A 16,616-nucleotide genomic window follows, 5' to 3' on the forward strand; every position below is an offset into this window, starting at 1 on the left:
GAGCCCTCCATCACGGCGCCGGCCAATCGGCGGCGGCGGGAGGCATTTTGAAGCGGCGGCGCGGCAAGATGGAGACACTCACCTTTCCCCGCTACAGCCCCGACGACATCGTCACGTACCTGCGCGGGCACCTGCTGGCCGGCGCCGAGGCCCGCGGCCTCACCAAGGCCGACCTCTTCGCCACCCCCAAGGTGCTGGGGGGACGCGGGGGGCCGTAGCTGGGTTAATGGCCGGGGGTTGTGTTCGCGTAATGGGGCGTTAGGGCTCGAGCCGCCGGGGGTTCGGTCTCGGGGGTTAATTACCTCAGTAATTAGCGGGGGAGGTGCTGACCCGTGTCCTCTCCTCTCGCAGCCCGAGGTCCTGCACATGATTTTCATGAGGATCCTGCAGAAGGTCTATGGGATCCGCCTGGAGCACTTCTACATGGTACGTGTGTAGTTGCAGACATAACAAAACATAAAAGAAAAAAACCCTGCACTTTCCAAACTACAAGTTCAGTTATCTCCCTTTTATCTTCTCTCTAATGAATGGCAGTGAATATACTGTTTTTTTTTGTCTAATCAAATGAACAGGAGCTTAGAAATCCTCCCTCTCTTGCAGAAAACCTGTTAATGGGGCATCTTGCGCGTGTGAGGGTTTGTGCTCCCTGTGTTCAGTGAGGCGGCTGCTCTGTTTGCTCGGGCAGGAATGAACGTGTGTCACTGCAGTGCAGCCATCAGCATCGCCGCCACAGGCTTCTTCCAGCCTGGAAGTACCTTCCCAGGAAAAGGTTCTTCACTGAGGCAGCGGCTGGGAATGCTCCCTGGAGGAGTAGTCGCAGCACCTGGCCTGCTTCAAGAAGTTCAAGAAGCGTTTGGACAACGCTCTCAGAAATAGCGTTTAATTTTTGAGTGGGCCTGTGTGGAGCCAGGAGATGGACTCAATGATCCTTACTGGTCCCAGCTCTGGATATTCTGTGGTCTGTGAGGTGTTGCTGAGGCCTTGCTGGTTTGAAGAGCCCACCTGGTCTGGAAGCTAGCTTAAGCCCAAGTTACTTGTAGAAGTATATAGTGGTTTTGTGGGTGTCCTCCCTCAGGGTATTTTTATTTTTGTTTTTATGGAGAGGAGAATGCCTTCTCCCCAAAGGAACTAGAGGACATGAAGAGTGCACTCACCACTGTAGGCTATAAGAAAATTGTCTGTGGTTAAACTGTGGATTTAAGCTGTGGATTCTTCTCTGATACGCTGCAGGTGCCAGAAATGTCTGGAAGGCCTAGGGGGGGCTGCACAAGCTCTGTGAAGGGCTGTTAAATCTCAAGACACTATCTCTGGCCTTGAAATGACATTGTCTTCTTGGGCATCTGGCTTTGGCCGTTGCTGAAGGAGGGTCTCTTAGAAGGACCGGTCTAGAAGGAAAGTAAATGGTGCGTTTTGTGTTTAATCATTTCCACCTCTGAAATTGAGAGGAAGGCGAAGAGAAGTGCAGTCAGTGGTCTGGGCTAACTGATACCTCGTTGATTAACATTTAACTTACCTTGTTTCTGCCAGACAGGAATGGATTCCTGATGGCAAGAGTAAATAGTATTGTCTCGTGCTGGTTTTGGATAAGCTGAAAGGGAAAGTCATACGTGCTCATGACAACTTAGTTCTTCAGACAATAACATTAGCTGGGATATTGTATTATGAGATTTAAATTATCAGAAAAGGCAACAGTGTACTACTATCTTCTCCTTCTAAATTCTTCATTTTAAAAGAGTTTAATGTTTGATTTTCAGATCTTTAAAGAAAGAGGCAGTCTTGCTGTTTGTTAGGTGTGTAATGCAGAGACTGTTCTAATTCTATTTTAAACAAATCAAAACGGTGGATTTAAATTGAATTCCAGCATTTGTGGTGTTGTTGCTTTAGTTATTGCTGTCTTTTTCAATTTTGGCCAGCCAAAATTGACGCTGAAAATAATCTGCTAACTAACTTGATGACATCCTTCTGCTTCTAGCTTGTGTTCCCCAAGCATGGGGAAATGAATATCTGTATGTTTAACCTATTTGAATGATCTTATGTTGTGGAAGTGATCCTTTGTGTTTTCTTATAAGTATTCTCTACTGATGTGTTGACTCTTTATTCTTCAGATGCCTGTCAACGTTGAAATAATGTATCCGCAGATATTTGAAGGCTTTCTACCTGTTTGTAATATGTATATTCACATGTAAGTACAAGATGGCATCTGTTCATTCATTTCTCCTTATAACGAAGGAGAAACATTTACTAGAACGTTTACTAGAAACTGTACTTTTATTGCGGGTAGTGGCTCTGCTACTTGTTGGCTCTGAGTGAAGTCTGCAGATAAACGAGAGACAGCAATGCTGTAATGTAATTCTCAGAGGGCAGCTATCTTGACAAAAGGAATGTATTAGCTTAACTATATCTAGCCTCCTGTGAGGAGGCTTATTTTAGTCTTATTTAAAACAAAACAATAAAAACCCCAACCAGGGTGGGGCGTTAATCTATTCTTTTAATGGCTAGAGGTTCATTGTTACACCTGGCAGAGGAATCTTGGATACCTGTTGTGTGAATTTGCTGTGTGAATTCTGTTTAGACTTTGTTGAAATGTGTGTTAATTTTCCCCTTAAAACCGAGATGCAGCCTCAAATCTGACTCCCTTAGTTAAGTGAAGGAGTTCCTTAATTAAGGTGAAAAGCTGATCTGCAGGCAAGTATTTTGTCTATAGAATTCCTTATGAGATACTGTAAGAATACCAATTTTTAACACTGATCTGTGTAGTCCTACTATTTATTCTCCTGAGACATGTTGTCGCTATGTGCTTGTGCATGTGCTCTGGAGTGAGGGGACAATATGTCTGTAATAAATGTGTATAGTGCAAAAACTGAGTGCTGATGACTGAAAATAAGGCTGTATTCTGTTTCCTTACAGGGAGCGCTTCCTTCCAGTGTGCCGGGTTAACGATTTTCAAATTGCTGATGTTATAAATCCAAGTAAGCAAGTGCATTGTCAGCCTTGTGTTTCCTGGGGTGGATATCTTGATATCGAGGTGCTTTTTCTCATTTGGCATAAGTGGGCATCTGCTCCTCTGATCCTGAAGGTGGTCTTTAGACAAGATGGTTCTAGTGAGTGGTTTTCCACCTTAGTCCCTATGTAGGCTAGTCCAGTTAAATATCTGAGGAGAGTCTTGTGTACTGCTCTCGTCTTCTGATCTGGAGAGTGAAGTGTGACAAGCTTTTAATAATGTAGGAATAGGTGGCAATGGAAATTATATGGCATTCCAGAGTTGATAGGAAGAATGTCTTATGCCAATGCCTATGTAGGAACTAATTGAATTTTTGCTTCATTCTTTCCAATACCTAACTTTGGTGATTCTGGTGCAAAGAAACTTAGACTTCTTTAGAATTGCCTTTTCTATCACTTCTGGGTCTGGCTTGTCTAAGACATTTGAGAAGGTTGTAATCATCTTTCACGCAGTTGACTTGGAATAGAGCCAAAACGTCCCTGCAGTTCTAACAGCTAGCTTCAGTTAGCCTGAGAGTTACACTGAGGTTCAGTCTTCAGGGCTGTAGTCAAATATTGACACTCGCTTCATTGTGAAGCTGTACATTACTAGTCTTTCTACTAGGTGCAATTTTTATTTGTTAAGTAACATAGAATTGCTGAGACCTTGTAAGTTCATAGCTTGGTGCTGCTTTTTGTGTGGTCCATGAAATCTTTGCAAGGTGAGCAGGGAAATAGCGCATTTGCATGCTTCAGTAATTTCTCTCTCTGAATTGCGTTTTGCCCAACTTCTAAGCAATTGCAATGCAGGTGGAGACCAAAACAGTGATGTCTTGTCATTTCCATTCCAGAGGCAAAGAGGACAGCTCGCTTCTTGAGTGGCATTCTCAACTTTGTGCATTTCAGAGAGTCCCGACGTGAGGCCTACTTGGAGCTGCAGATGAACTATGTAAGATCGGGTGCATGTTACTTCAGATGCTTACTTAAGTATACTTAATGTTAACCTACATTTGGGAGCATAGAGGTAGTGGATTTTTTAACAGCGTGTAAAATAACACATGAGAATCTTAAACATAGCCGAGTAATATAGGAATGTACCCATTTAATATTAAATAAAACTTCTTGTGCAGCTACATTATGCACTGTAAGCGTACACGACTACTGTAAATGGCTTAATAAAAAACATTGCTGTGCTCTTAGGGAAACATCTCAGTTTAGAACAGTGAGTCGATGGGCTTGTTGATAATGTAAAGGTTTCTGTATAGTACCATGGCTGAGTTACTACTTAGGCTATCATCTGAGTTTTTTCCAGTAACTTGTTTGATAGTTCCGTTCAGCCTTGTAAGTGAAGGTTTGACAACTCAAATCACTTTGAGAGAATATAGATGTAGCAGTTGTTGGGCTGAAGCTAGGGCTGCGGGCAGTTTCTTTTCTGACTATCTCAGTAATTCAGAGATTGTGAATGCCATGTGAAATAATGATGAGCAGAGCTCTAACAGAACTCGAGAAAAACAATACTCCCCTAAAGTAAAAATCTTCATGAATCCTTAACTTGCAGAAATCAGCTATGGAGAAACACCAGCAACTGGAGACTGCAAATCAGGAGGCAGCAGTGAAGCTGGAGAAACTGAAGTAAGTATGAGGAGTAAGGGTTGTGAGATGCAGTATTTCTTGGTTTGCTCAGTGTATGTGGGCGCCTAAACAGGACCTGAATATTTGAGTTTAGTGATTTGGTGGAATTGGCTGATAACAACGGACTTCTTTGAACTTGATCGCAGCATTGTACTGTTCAACCAGCGCCCAGAATCCATTTCCATCTGTTGGAGATAAAGCTCTTTTTAGACCGTAAGAGACATGATTGCATTCAGTAACCTGTTTTTGGTGTGTGTGTGAGACTAGATTGCTATAGATAGTGGGATCTAAGTGTGTGGATGCTGTGAGTCGAGATACTAATTAGTATTTGTTAATGGGAGTGAAATTCATAGCTCACTTTCATCATTTTTCTTTCAATTGACTGTCTCCTCCAGCAAGTGCTGTCACCAGGTGCATCCACGTGCCTGTGGTGGTTTTACCCTGCTGGGCAGCTGAACTCCACTATAGCTGCTCTCTTACCCACCCCTCCTCAAAGGAAGAGGGGGAGAAAATATGATGGAAAAGGGCTCAAGGGTTGAGATAAGGACAGGGCGACAGCTTGCCAATTACTGTCTCATGGGCAAAACAGGCTCAACGTAGGGAGACTGATATAACTTATTGCCTATCACTAGCAGACTAGAACAGTGAGAAACTAAAAGCAAACTAAAAACATCTTCCTCCCATCCACCCTCTTCTGCCTCCTCCCCCTGAGCAGCACAGGGGAATGGGGATTGTGGTCAGCCCATAACATTCTCTCCTGCTCCTTCGTAGCCACTCTGCCCCTGCTCCACGTGGGGTCCCTCCCACGGGATGCTGTCTCTTCCAAACTAATCCTCTGCTGGTTAGCCTCCTTGGGAAACAAGCCAGAAAGTATAGAGGTGTTTCTGTTGTGTTGCACTCACAGCTATAGTAGTAGTTCTACTGGTATTAGGCTAGAGGAGTTGCTGGCAGGAAATAAAAATGTGACTTTTGGAGTATGTATTTGCTTTAAGAGGATATTTTGTAAATTGGGGGACTAGTATGAAACTTTCTTGCTGTTATAGTTGTTTTTTAGTGATCTGTCTTTATTGCTTATATAGCTGTAGGAAGTTTGTCTTTAACTTAATGGATGGGTAAAGTTGCCTTCCTCAGTTATTTGACGTGGCTGCCCCATTCTCTGTTTCAGGCCATTTAGTCCTACTGACTGTATCTTTGCACCATTAAGTTTTGTTTTGCTTGTAGGTAATAGGATGAGAAGGTGGCTAGTTTCCAAGATTGCTTTCAAAACAGAAAGCTGCTTCCCTGATAACTGCTCCCAGTATGTGCAAGGCAGGAGGTTTTCTGGCTAGCAGTAGTTGTATCCCAATATGAGCTGTTTCTATGGCATGTAATATTATGCAAACTCCGTAAATCCAAATAAATTGGTAGAAGTGTTGTGCTTTTGTACTTGTCTTTATTTAATGGTATCTTTAAATTTACAGTCCTATATTAAGCCTGTTTCGCTTATTTCTGAAATAGCTCTTCAGAGTATGCTTCACTTCCAAAGCCTTGTAAGCAGAGGAAAATAAGTTGAATTAATTTCAGACTGCCTTAACCTGCTCTGTGATGTTGCTGGCTGTAAGCTCTTTGAAAGAGTGTTTTATCTGCTGTACACTACTGACCTGACTATAATGATGCTGAAATTGTCCAACGCCTTTATTTTTTGTTTAGTACTGTTCCAGTTGAACAGCAAGCAGAGTTCAAGCAGCTGTCAGATGACATTCAAGAACTGGAGCAACTGCTAAGCCATGACTATCGTCGGAAAACAGTATGATATCTTTATATAATCCTCTGAACTGCTGCCATGGCTTCTGATCACGGGTGTTCCTTAGTTCTGTTCATTCTTTGGGTTTGTTCCCTACTTCTACAAAGAATAAAAAGGACTTTGGTTTAAATCAGAAAAGGTCATTGCAACACCATGGCCTGTCTAATCCCTAGCATTACCTGTGAGGAGTGTGAAACATGCATGATATCAGAAGTTTATTCAGCTCTTCCTTTTTGAAATACGGTATTGTGTTGACTTGAGAGATCCCTGTATTATTCTTAGAACTGTGATGCATATGTTTCTCTCTTAAACTGTTTTCTTTCTGAATTCAAAGAAGGAACTTGAGGTGAGCTGTGGCAGGAAATGGGATGAGGCCTACAAAGGGTCACCCCAGTGGAATGACTAGGAGAAAGAGTAGGGTTGATCGTGGGGTGGGGTCACTTCCCAGCAGTGGCACCTTTCACCTAAGATCTCATAGGTAAACTTTTCAGCTGCAGTAGGGTGAAAAATATCTGTGGTTGCTCTTTTTTGTTACTTTAAGCCATGTCACCATTATTAATAATATTAACCATGTACTTGAATTCTCTATGACAAGGGGCCTTGTGTTAACTTTTCTCAAAAATGGTGCCTTTTAGACTGCAGTTTTGTATTCTAGTCATGGTGCTCCAAAGAAATTATCAGTGGGTCTCTCAGAGACAGATCTGTGGTAGAAGGGCAAAGGAGCTAGTAGTTGTAGAGGTGTTTAAATTTGTTACTTTTTTTCTCAGGCAGCTTTGCAAGAAGTGATTTCACAGAAGAAGTCAGATATTACAGAGAGGACCCGAAAACTGGTAAGTACACCTCTGTGTAGGCTGTAGCTTAAATCTGTGTTCAGCTAATAGATTGGGTTTCTTTCTAAGATCAGATTATTCTTGGAGCTAGGTAATATTCATGTGGTGATTACTAGCTGTTTTTTCTTTCAAAAACTGCATCAGCAGTTTTTTCCAGAAGCGTTGCTGCAGTAGCCTGTTTTGTTGTTACTTTTTTAAATGCCCGTCCTTGCAATGCGAAGCTGTGTGTTCAGGAAGCTCATCATGGGCAACAGTTCTGAATGCTTGAGAAGGTACAGGCTAGCTTACATTCATAGAATGGCTAACGAGGCAGCCACTGAGCTGGCTGGAGAGAAATTAGGAGGTTTTTGAGAGGTTGTATGGGAAGAGTTGCCCTAAGTGAGGGGCTGTGAAGGAGAGAGCTGCTAGTCGTGTGTTAGCTGGAAGGATGTTTGTGGAATACTAGTTAAATACTGTCCTTGCAATGTAGTGCTGTACCACTGTAGACATGTTCAGGGAGTGAAGTGGACTGTTAATTGTTTTGAGTGAGAATGTTATGATTTAAAAAAAAAACCACAAAACTCTGAATAAACTTCCTAATGAGGAATGACTTACAACAGAAAAAAGAATGTGTCTAGCCTTAAGATCCTGACAACTCTGCTTTACTATTAGCAATGTAAGTGAACAAAAGTACATCTTTGTCTTGAAAACTAGAATGAGCTTAAAGTGACAATGGCTACTTTGAAAGAAGAACAAGAGCAGCTAAAATCAAAAATTGTGGAGAGTCCAGAGGAACTGAAGAACTATAAGGAACTGATGAAAGAGACTGTTAAGAAGCTCAAGAAATCCAAGGTGAGGTTTTTTTCCTTCTTCCATGCAAGGAGGTATTTGATTAGAAAAAAGTACATGTTTTACTGAACTCACATTGTCTTGAACTGGTTCTTGAATAAGTTATACTCCCAGTTAAAAAGCAACGTAATGGTGGTTAGTCTCAAATGAAATCAAAACTTCACAGAAAACTGAAGACTTTTGGTGTTTTTTTCCTTTTTGAGAAACGGAGTTGCAGTCACTGGTGCTTTGTCTTAAAGAGTAATTGTTTACTTGTGAAACTAGGTGTATAGCTCTTGAATTTATTTATTCCTTCCTAACTGCTTGCTCTGGAGAGATGCCAGTATTTTTGGCAGCTCACAAATGTCCTTGGGTTTAGAACAGGTGCTTTATACCATCTCTGTTCTCATTCATGGTTTCTGGAATTGCTGTCTGTCTCTACTAGCATGCTGAACTCTGAGCTCCCTTCCTAGTGTTTTTATGCTTTTTTTTATGGTAATGTCCATTTTAAAAAATGTTTGTTGTTCATGAGCACTCATGAATCTGTGAAGCTTACCTAACTTTCTCTCCCTAAGGATTTTTGTTCCAAAACATGGCAATTTTATTGCTGTAATTCTAGACATCTGTTTTTGTTTCATGTAACCTCTGTTTTACTAGTATTGAACTTCTTCAAGGTACAGTTTTTCTGTCCCGACAGCTTTTGTAGTAAGCTGGTTGGTTCAGTGCAAAACACTTATGTCACTTTTCCTATGTTTTTGTTTACAAAGATCTCATTTCAACAAATACTAAATATTAATTCCAGTGTATGTTAAACAATGAGGGAATGGGCTTAAGTCAGTATACCTTAGTGCTGTACCAAATAACTACTGAATTCCTAAATTGTTCTATTAATACTTTAAATTGTTCTATTAATACTTTTTTTTTTAAAGCAAGAGGTTATTGAGAAATATGAAGGTTACCGAGACCTAGTTGAAGTTCTGCCATCATGCCAGTTGGAGGTGCAGTTATATCAAAATAAGATGGAAAGACAGGGAGAAAATGTGGAGAGACTGGCCAGTGTATTATCAGAGGTTTGTATTCCCCCTAACCAGATATAATTTGGGTAAGTTTAATATCAATCCAAGTCAGGCAATCATCAGTAAACATCTGCTTTTTGAAAGTGCATCTTTGTCTGCCCCAAAAAGAAAGAATTCAGATAACTTCAAAATCTCATTATGAAAAACATCAGTAAAACAGCTGCTGCTTTGCTGCATGTCACTAACTAATGTACTATTGACCACTTTTAATAGTCAAGCCTTTGTTGCCGTAGAAACCTGACCTAAAATAGTTTGAACTGTCTTGGGGTTGTTGGTAGGAAATGATGGAGGAGGAAGAAAAGCGAGACCCAGTTTCTTCTGCCTATAGAGCAGAAACTAGAGCAAGAAATTACCAGTTCAGGACTATTTCACATCCGAAGTGCTTTAATTTTACTGATGTTACTAAGCTAGACTTTCACTGGTGAAATGGTTATCTTAATAAAGCACCTTGTAGGTGCTACTCAACTGTGTGAGAATGCAGTTTTTAGGAGCATTTGGGGGAAAAAATGTAATCTTTTGGGGATATTGTATAACATGTTCAAATTACTGGTGCCTAAGAGAGCAGACCTCCTAGTAGCTTCTAAAAATGACACAAGTAGTAGGATCTTGTCCATTCCCATGTATTTCTAATCAGAAACTGGAATATTAGAGGGAGAACTGGTTAGTAATCAATCTTTTAAAAAGCAAGACCGTTCTAATCTTAGCTTTTAACTTTTAACAGGATATATGGTTTTATTTCCCCCGTTTAATTTGTTTCAATACTTTTTACATGCTGTAGGTCAGAAATCTGGAGGACCAGCTTGAGAGTGCTCAGATAGAGCTGAAAAAGGGGAAGACGGATGAAATGTCCTTAAAGAGACTGGTCACTGCAAAACATGAGAAGCTGTCTACAGCTGAAATAAGGATAAAAAAGAAGCGTGAAGATGTTGAGCAATATAAGCACACTGTGTTTGAGTATGGATGAGTTGATTTTTCCTCCTGGTGCTACTTTGTCTTTATGTGCTACCAAAGTTCATGTCTGGTACAAGCATGTAGCTTAGCAGCAAGAGGAAAATGAGTGATGTGGGATAGCTTTGTATGAAGACCAGTAGTGCTGCAGGCAGGGACTTGGTGTCTCAAATCAATAATTGCAATGTGACTTGACAGCAATTCTTTTATTGGATCACTAATTTAATTTATAATGCTTATTCTGGATTCTTTTATCTTCTTAAAGAGAATGTCACATTGGGATAATTTTCCAACATATCAGACTTCAACAAAGCCCCATTTGCCTTTCATGAATTTTTCATAATTTCCCTTGCCACTTTTGCTCATTATCAAAGATGTTCAAGACCCATGGGGAAATGGGGCTCGTATCTCAGAGGAGTATTATCCTGACATGATGCTTCTAAAACAAAAGGAAAAGTGTCATTTGATCAAAGCCTCTTAGCCCATCTTCCCTTCTACTGTATGCTAAAGGCAAGTTGCACAGCAGTGTTTACAGCGCAGCAGTCGCTTCTGCAGTAGCAAACTGCAGCGTTGTAAGGTCATGGCTTCACTGCGAGATTCGAAGTGCTGAACTGTGGTAGAGAAAGCTCGTTGTATAACATTTTTTTTTGTACACTGCTAGGAAATGAAATACGGAAAATTATTGGCTGGGGTAGCTTAACTATGGATGAAGAAAGCTTTTTCCACGTAGCTGAGAGAGGCAACTAAGACTTAATCATGCGGAAAGGCTTGTGTGTTGTGCGGAAAGGCAGCAAGATTCCCAGGCCTCTTTTGCTCTTCATGTAGGGTATTGTATCAGCTAAAGGATATTGGAAGGAAAAGTAGCTTTTAATTAAATAAAGAATGAAAATAGTACAATCTAATGCTCTTCTATACTAAAAGTTGCTGCCAATTTGTTTTTAATGTGTTAGATATTTCCCTTGAGAATTGAAATTAGATGTTTTGATAAGAAAGAGGAAAAGGGAGTAACCTTGGTATGAAAACAAGTTTTCACTGGTGAATAAGAGAATGTGTCCTGATTGTTCCCTTGAGACAAGAAGCTCTAAGTAGGCTTTCACTAAGTTTGAGTGATTTCAACCATTCTTTGGAGAAAGCAGCAGTTACAATTCCAACTGTAATTATTGTGCGAATGTTAAATATAAACTGGTAAGTGTTTTACACATGAAATCAGAGCAGATCTCCTGTTCCCACAGTAACTCTGCTGATTACGTGGTAGCTCACAATTGAAGATATCTCAATTTACCTGCAAGCTGGGGTGAATTTGGAAATTACATGCATGGGTGTATGGGATAGAGCTCTAACTTGGTGGGAGGGAGTCTGAGGATGAGGAGAGCATGCGCTTAGTTGACTTTCAATTATGCTGAAACACCGTATCCCTTTTGCCCTGGTCCAGTGGGTCCCAGGCCAGGGCTGGCTTTTAGTCAGGGCTTTCTACTCACATCTGTACTACATGGTTCAGACGTTGGAAGGTGCCGTGTCCAGCTGTCTGCCGGCTTGAGCTGGGTCGGTTCCATTGGAGTCCTTTGAGTTGTCTTGATTTGCAGTGACTGAGGATGTTCAATGTATTGCTGTAACTCCATTCTGAATTTTTCTTCCTGTACCTATGCTGTTCTAGGTTAAGGATCAGACAAATTGGTTGAGTAGCTCAATACTAACTCTTCTTCTCCCGCTTTTAGGTATTGTAACAGAGTTCAGGAAAAGAGAGGTGCTGTGTATGATAAAGTGACAGCAATTCACAATGAAATTCAGCAGACAAGGTTCAAAATTCAGCAGCTGAATGAGAATGCTGAAAAAGAAGAAATGAAAGCCAAAGTGAGTGGTATGGTTTCCCTGGTTGTATGGTTTTCTATGGAAAAAGGCAGAAATCCTGGCGGGTTACAAGTAGACGATCACAGTCTGCTTTTAGCATCTCCTTTTATCTGCTCATTGCTGAAGTACCGTCTGTGCTGGGAGGACAGGGGTAGCTGTTACAGAGGCAGAGGTCTTGGTGGTACAGGTTAATAAGGAATGGGGCAGTACTGGTGTGAATACTGTGCTAGTGCTGGTGTTTGACAGCCTTAGAATTGTGAGTGCTAGAGTTAAACAACAGGTCATTATACTGGGATTTTGCTTCCGGCTTCTCTTATTCTTAGGATGTTTTGCAACTTTCCTGTATTCTGTGAATACTTCCTATGCCAAGGACAAAACTTTGAAATCACGTGTGACCACCAGGCCACTTTCACTTAAGGTTTATACTTTGTAAGGATTTAACTTTGAATTACTTTTTTTTTCTTCCTAGGAAATATACCTAAATCTGAAGGCTGGATTGGAGAAGCGCCATGACTCTCTCATAAAGACAGCAAAGAATTATGCAGCCTCAAGAGAAGATAAAATTGCTGAACTGAAGAAGGGGCTGCTTAGCATTCAGAGTCCTGGAAGTAGTTCTTGAACCTGCCTCTACTTGTGTTCCACTTGCATTATATTTGTCTTCGTATCTGATCTCAGCAGCTTGTGCTTTATGTGCAGTGGCTAATTATTCCAGGCAAAACCCAACTTTCTCTAAAACCACGTCAGGACGTATTTAGCTTTCTAGACAGATCCTGATGTTGTGAGCTTGTTAACGTGGGTAAGAAAATACTTGTTTTCACCTGTTTGTATTGTTTTGGTCGGTACCCAATTTGGGCAGTAATAATTCGACTCTTGACAATTTTTTTTGTCATTTAGACAGAATTCTGCTTTCTGTAGAAACTGTTATACAAATTTTAATCTTGGATGACCTGGCTTTTTGGGCTGGCCTGAATGGGCATACTGTTCAAGGTAAGGCTGTAACAGCTGGTATTCCACTGACACTACTGAATTAAAATTAAATCCTGATGGAGCAGTAGCATCCATGTAAATGTCAAATTATTCTAGTCGTGATGTTGGTGACTGTAAATGTTTAAAGGTGTCATTTTAGTTAACAGGTGAGTACCTCTAGATGCTCAAACTTGTTTTTACTCTGTGTAGTATTGGACCCTCATTTGTCTTAAAGCCCATGTTTGGGTGCTTAGTCCTTTTAAAATAAAAAATAAGTTATATAGATGAATATTAGTAATGTAACTTGTGATGGCACTCAGCTTGCGATAGTGTTTTGAGAATGTTTTTGGTTACTTCAAGAAATAAAATGTTAATTTTTAAAACAGTTGATATAAGGATATTTAACCCTATTTCTGTTATGCTTTTTCCCTCCCTACTCTCCCAACTGACTTAGCATAACATTCCAATTGGAAAATAAAATCTGGTTCGTGCACTTGTAGGAACGTGTACTAAAAGCTTTTATAATGAAGGGAAGAGGATTCAAGCCTGTATAGAGAACATCTTTCTGATTCCTGTAATTCTTCAACTTCTCTTAGAGGTGCTAGCAAGTCAGTCAGGAACAGTGGGTGATCTTCTAAAGCTCTTACTGAGGCATTAGACTATTCTAAGTTTTTTCTTTGAATTTTCTTTTTACATCATAGCACTTAAACTTCAGTGAAAGTCTGTGTTAATCTGCAAATTTTAACCTAGTACAAAGTTTCTGGTACAGCTTTCCTATTTCCGCCACATACAGTCTGAGTGTGTTAGGTCACTATTACAGGTAATGCAACTTAATGTTTTTAGGAGAGTGAATATATTGTTCATCCCAAATGTCCTGCAGTGTTGTGCAGTATTTCCTGGTATAGAGACCAGGTAAGTGTAACTGCTCATGCAGTTGATCTTTCCAAGAGATAAAGGTGTTAAATACATGAAAGGCACAGAAAAACTTTGTGGATTTAATGCACTAGGCCATATGTGGAATAATTAGTGATGTTTTGGGTATTGTGCTTTGAAAGTGAGCTTTTGTAATGAAACTGTATTTCCATGTTGTGTGTTGAAGCATTATGTTCTCCATGTGCAGGGGTGGAGATGCCTTCTATTTTTTTTTTTGGCTCCTTTCCCTAAGCCGTAGCATAGATTCTAGTCCAACACAGCTACTTTCTATGGGAAAATGCAGCTTTTCGTTGGCAGCACTCACTAATGAATTTGATGCCTGTGTAACACAGTGTGACTGGTGTTTAGGTATTTCCAGACTTAGAGTATTTTGGAATCTCCAAAGACAGCAAAGATAGAATTTTCCTTGAGCTTTCTTGCAGTATCCCTGCTTCCCATGCCTGTCTAGCCCACGTGGCAGCCAGCAGCAGCAGGGGAAGCTAAGCATTCCTTCTTTCAACTGCTCTGAGAATTTTGGGGCGTGGGTTGTTTTGTTTTACTTTGATGTTATACAAATTCAAGAACACTCACTTGACTTGTATTCTGTAAACACAGCAGCAGTGTTTGCTTTCTCATATCGACTGGTTGGAGGTGTTCAGCAGCTTTAACAGCCTAGATGTTACAGCAGCTCTCATGAAAGAGATTCACAGAAGCTTCAATTAGATACCGTGAGGACTGTTTCAGCTACCAGTTTATTTTGACAGGAGTAGCTGGGAGGAAGCTGTGTGTAAGATAAGGATTCTTAGATGAGGGATAGTGCCTGTATAACCCAGTCGTTAGGGATCTAGGACAAAGTAAATGATAACTTCTGGTTCCTGCTTTCAGGAGTTTTCTGACACCAGCTGTTGGGTAAAATAAAAGGCTGCTGTTCATGGGGAGACAAAACTTACGATATCCAGGGAGGGGTTTATGTATTTCCAATAGGCTCTTGAGCCTTCAGAGGAGCTTGTCTACTTGTTCCCAAAATACCTATAAGCAAAACATAACAGAAGTTATACTTTATCAAGAGATACATGATTCCTAGTTGTGAAGCTACCTGCTGCCTTTCAAGAAGTTGTACTCGTCTTCAACCATATGGCAAGGCAGTGGGGGGAGTTTTAGTGTGACCTGAATAGCAGCGCAGGGAGAATGGCTTTGCTAAGGCACCGTAGCTCAATTTCCCTCAAGAGGGCAGTGGCATTCCAAATTTTCTTTTTTTGCTTGTTTGTTTCTTTTAGTATTACTTCTGTCTAAATGCCTATAATCCTCTGCTAAGCCCTAATTCAAAGAAAACAGCAAAATTCCTTGTTGAGACACTAGAGTGAAATTAGCAAATTAGAGATGGAAATGAATCATGGAGCTGATAGAGGAGAATAGGCAGGCGAGGCTTAGTGGAATGAGAGCTTCGCAGCCTTCCCTGTGGTCTACTTGTGAAAATAATTGAGTGTCAGCAGCTACTGTACAGCTTGGCATAACATTGTTCAAATTAGTAGCTTAATTTTTGCCTATACTGTAGTGCTTCATGTTCTACAGAAAGCTTGCAGCAATCTTGCATTGTACGGCTTGGGCTGACAGGCTTTCTCGACTTGCTTGTTTCAAATGTGTGTAATTACTGACAATGTCCTATAAGCAATGAAGGAACCAATTGTTGAAAAGAGCAGCCTATTAACAGGCTTTTGAAAAGACACTGTCTCTGCTTTCTGTACTCTTCCTTTAGACAGGCATAAGTGGTCTGGCATCTTATGGCCAATACCTGGATTTCTTCAGGGTGAAATATTTAGCATTACAAAAATACTGACTTGCACACAGAAGTGTGTTTGCAGCTAGATACTGAGTTTAAATAACAACATGAAAAGTTTTCTTGACTTCTAACCCTGTAAGCAAAGCTTACTTGTACTGAGTGCTCCCTCCCTATCAGTGTCTGTTAGTTTAATAGCGTATGTACAGTGTCTCCCTTTCTACTGTGTATGGCATCAAGTAATTTTGTCTGTCTACCTGGGCAGGAGTAATTTGTTGCAGCTCAGCAAACTCCTCCTTTATTCATACTGCTAGTTTTATTTTATTGTTACTGTATGTCTCTCCCTAGTTCTTCATTCCCTCTTACAGGAGAGGGAAGATGCTTTCTTCTCCTTTGGCCATAAGTCTGTTGCTCCCTACAAGTTTTATCCTTGGTGTAAAAAAAAAAAAAAGGGAAAACTTACTATGTTTTTAGCCTTAGACATCATCTCACTGTGCACTTGCTTTGTGCTCTGATTTAGCATGGTCTGGGTCTTGCCAGGGCTGTTCTCTAGGGAACCTGCAGAGATCAGGCAGTAGCTTAGATCACTCGGAAAGTAAGTGTGAATATAGGTATTGCTCAGAAGGTCACTTTCTAGGAGTGGAAAATTTAAGATTGTCTGTCTGCATGCTCACAGTCTGTCCCAAAGCTGCCTCCTTTACAGCTGGAGAATTTTAGTTTAGAATTAAAAAAAAAAAAAAAAGTGTATGGTGGGAGGTGGGTTGATGAGAAGGCATGGAGCTTATCAACCAAATTATAATGTGCAGCTGCTGTGCTGGTGGGAGAGTGCTGTACACTAACACAGATGAAAATATTTCTTAACAGCTCAGATGTATGAACAGCCAGAATATGTGTGTGGACAGCACAGCTTGACCTTCCTGTTATTTGTGAGTATCCTTCCTTTGTACAGACTGTGCACACCATAAAAACGGTGTCTCCTGCCCACTAGGATATGCAGTTTTAGAGGGAGGACAGACAGGCCTTTGCTCCAATTTTTTAAAGATTTGCAAACAGGTTTG

At 40.7% G+C, this 16,616-nt stretch overlaps 1 protein-coding gene across 1 annotated transcript in view; it reads left to right on the top strand.

Moving 5' to 3' along the window:
- The first annotated feature begins 26 nt into the window (after positions 1-26).
- The window catches only part of NUF2 (NUF2 component of NDC80 kinetochore complex), a 145,245-nt gene continuing 128,655 nt past the window's right edge, over positions 27-16,616 (top strand). The window contains exons 1-13 of the mRNA XM_080602011.1: positions 27-191; positions 352-426; positions 2,106-2,182; positions 2,908-2,969; positions 3,831-3,928; positions 4,538-4,611; positions 6,301-6,397; positions 7,162-7,224; positions 7,918-8,055; positions 8,961-9,101; positions 9,886-10,061; positions 11,771-11,906; positions 12,373-16,484. Of these exons, the coding sequence (XP_080458137.1) occupies positions 69-191; positions 352-426; positions 2,106-2,182; positions 2,908-2,969; positions 3,831-3,928; positions 4,538-4,611; positions 6,301-6,397; positions 7,162-7,224; positions 7,918-8,055; positions 8,961-9,101; positions 9,886-10,061; positions 11,771-11,906; positions 12,373-12,522 (1,410 nt within the window). The 5' untranslated portion in view covers positions 27-68 and the 3' untranslated portion in view covers positions 12,523-16,484. The remainder of the gene's footprint in view (positions 192-351; positions 427-2,105; positions 2,183-2,907; positions 2,970-3,830; positions 3,929-4,537; positions 4,612-6,300; positions 6,398-7,161; positions 7,225-7,917; positions 8,056-8,960; positions 9,102-9,885; positions 10,062-11,770; positions 11,907-12,372; positions 16,485-16,616) is intronic.

This window comes from Anser brachyrhynchus, assembly GCF_964034855.1.
Source record: "Anser brachyrhynchus genome assembly, chromosome: 8".
Taxonomy (NCBI): domain Eukaryota; kingdom Metazoa; phylum Chordata; class Aves; order Anseriformes; family Anatidae; genus Anser; species Anser brachyrhynchus.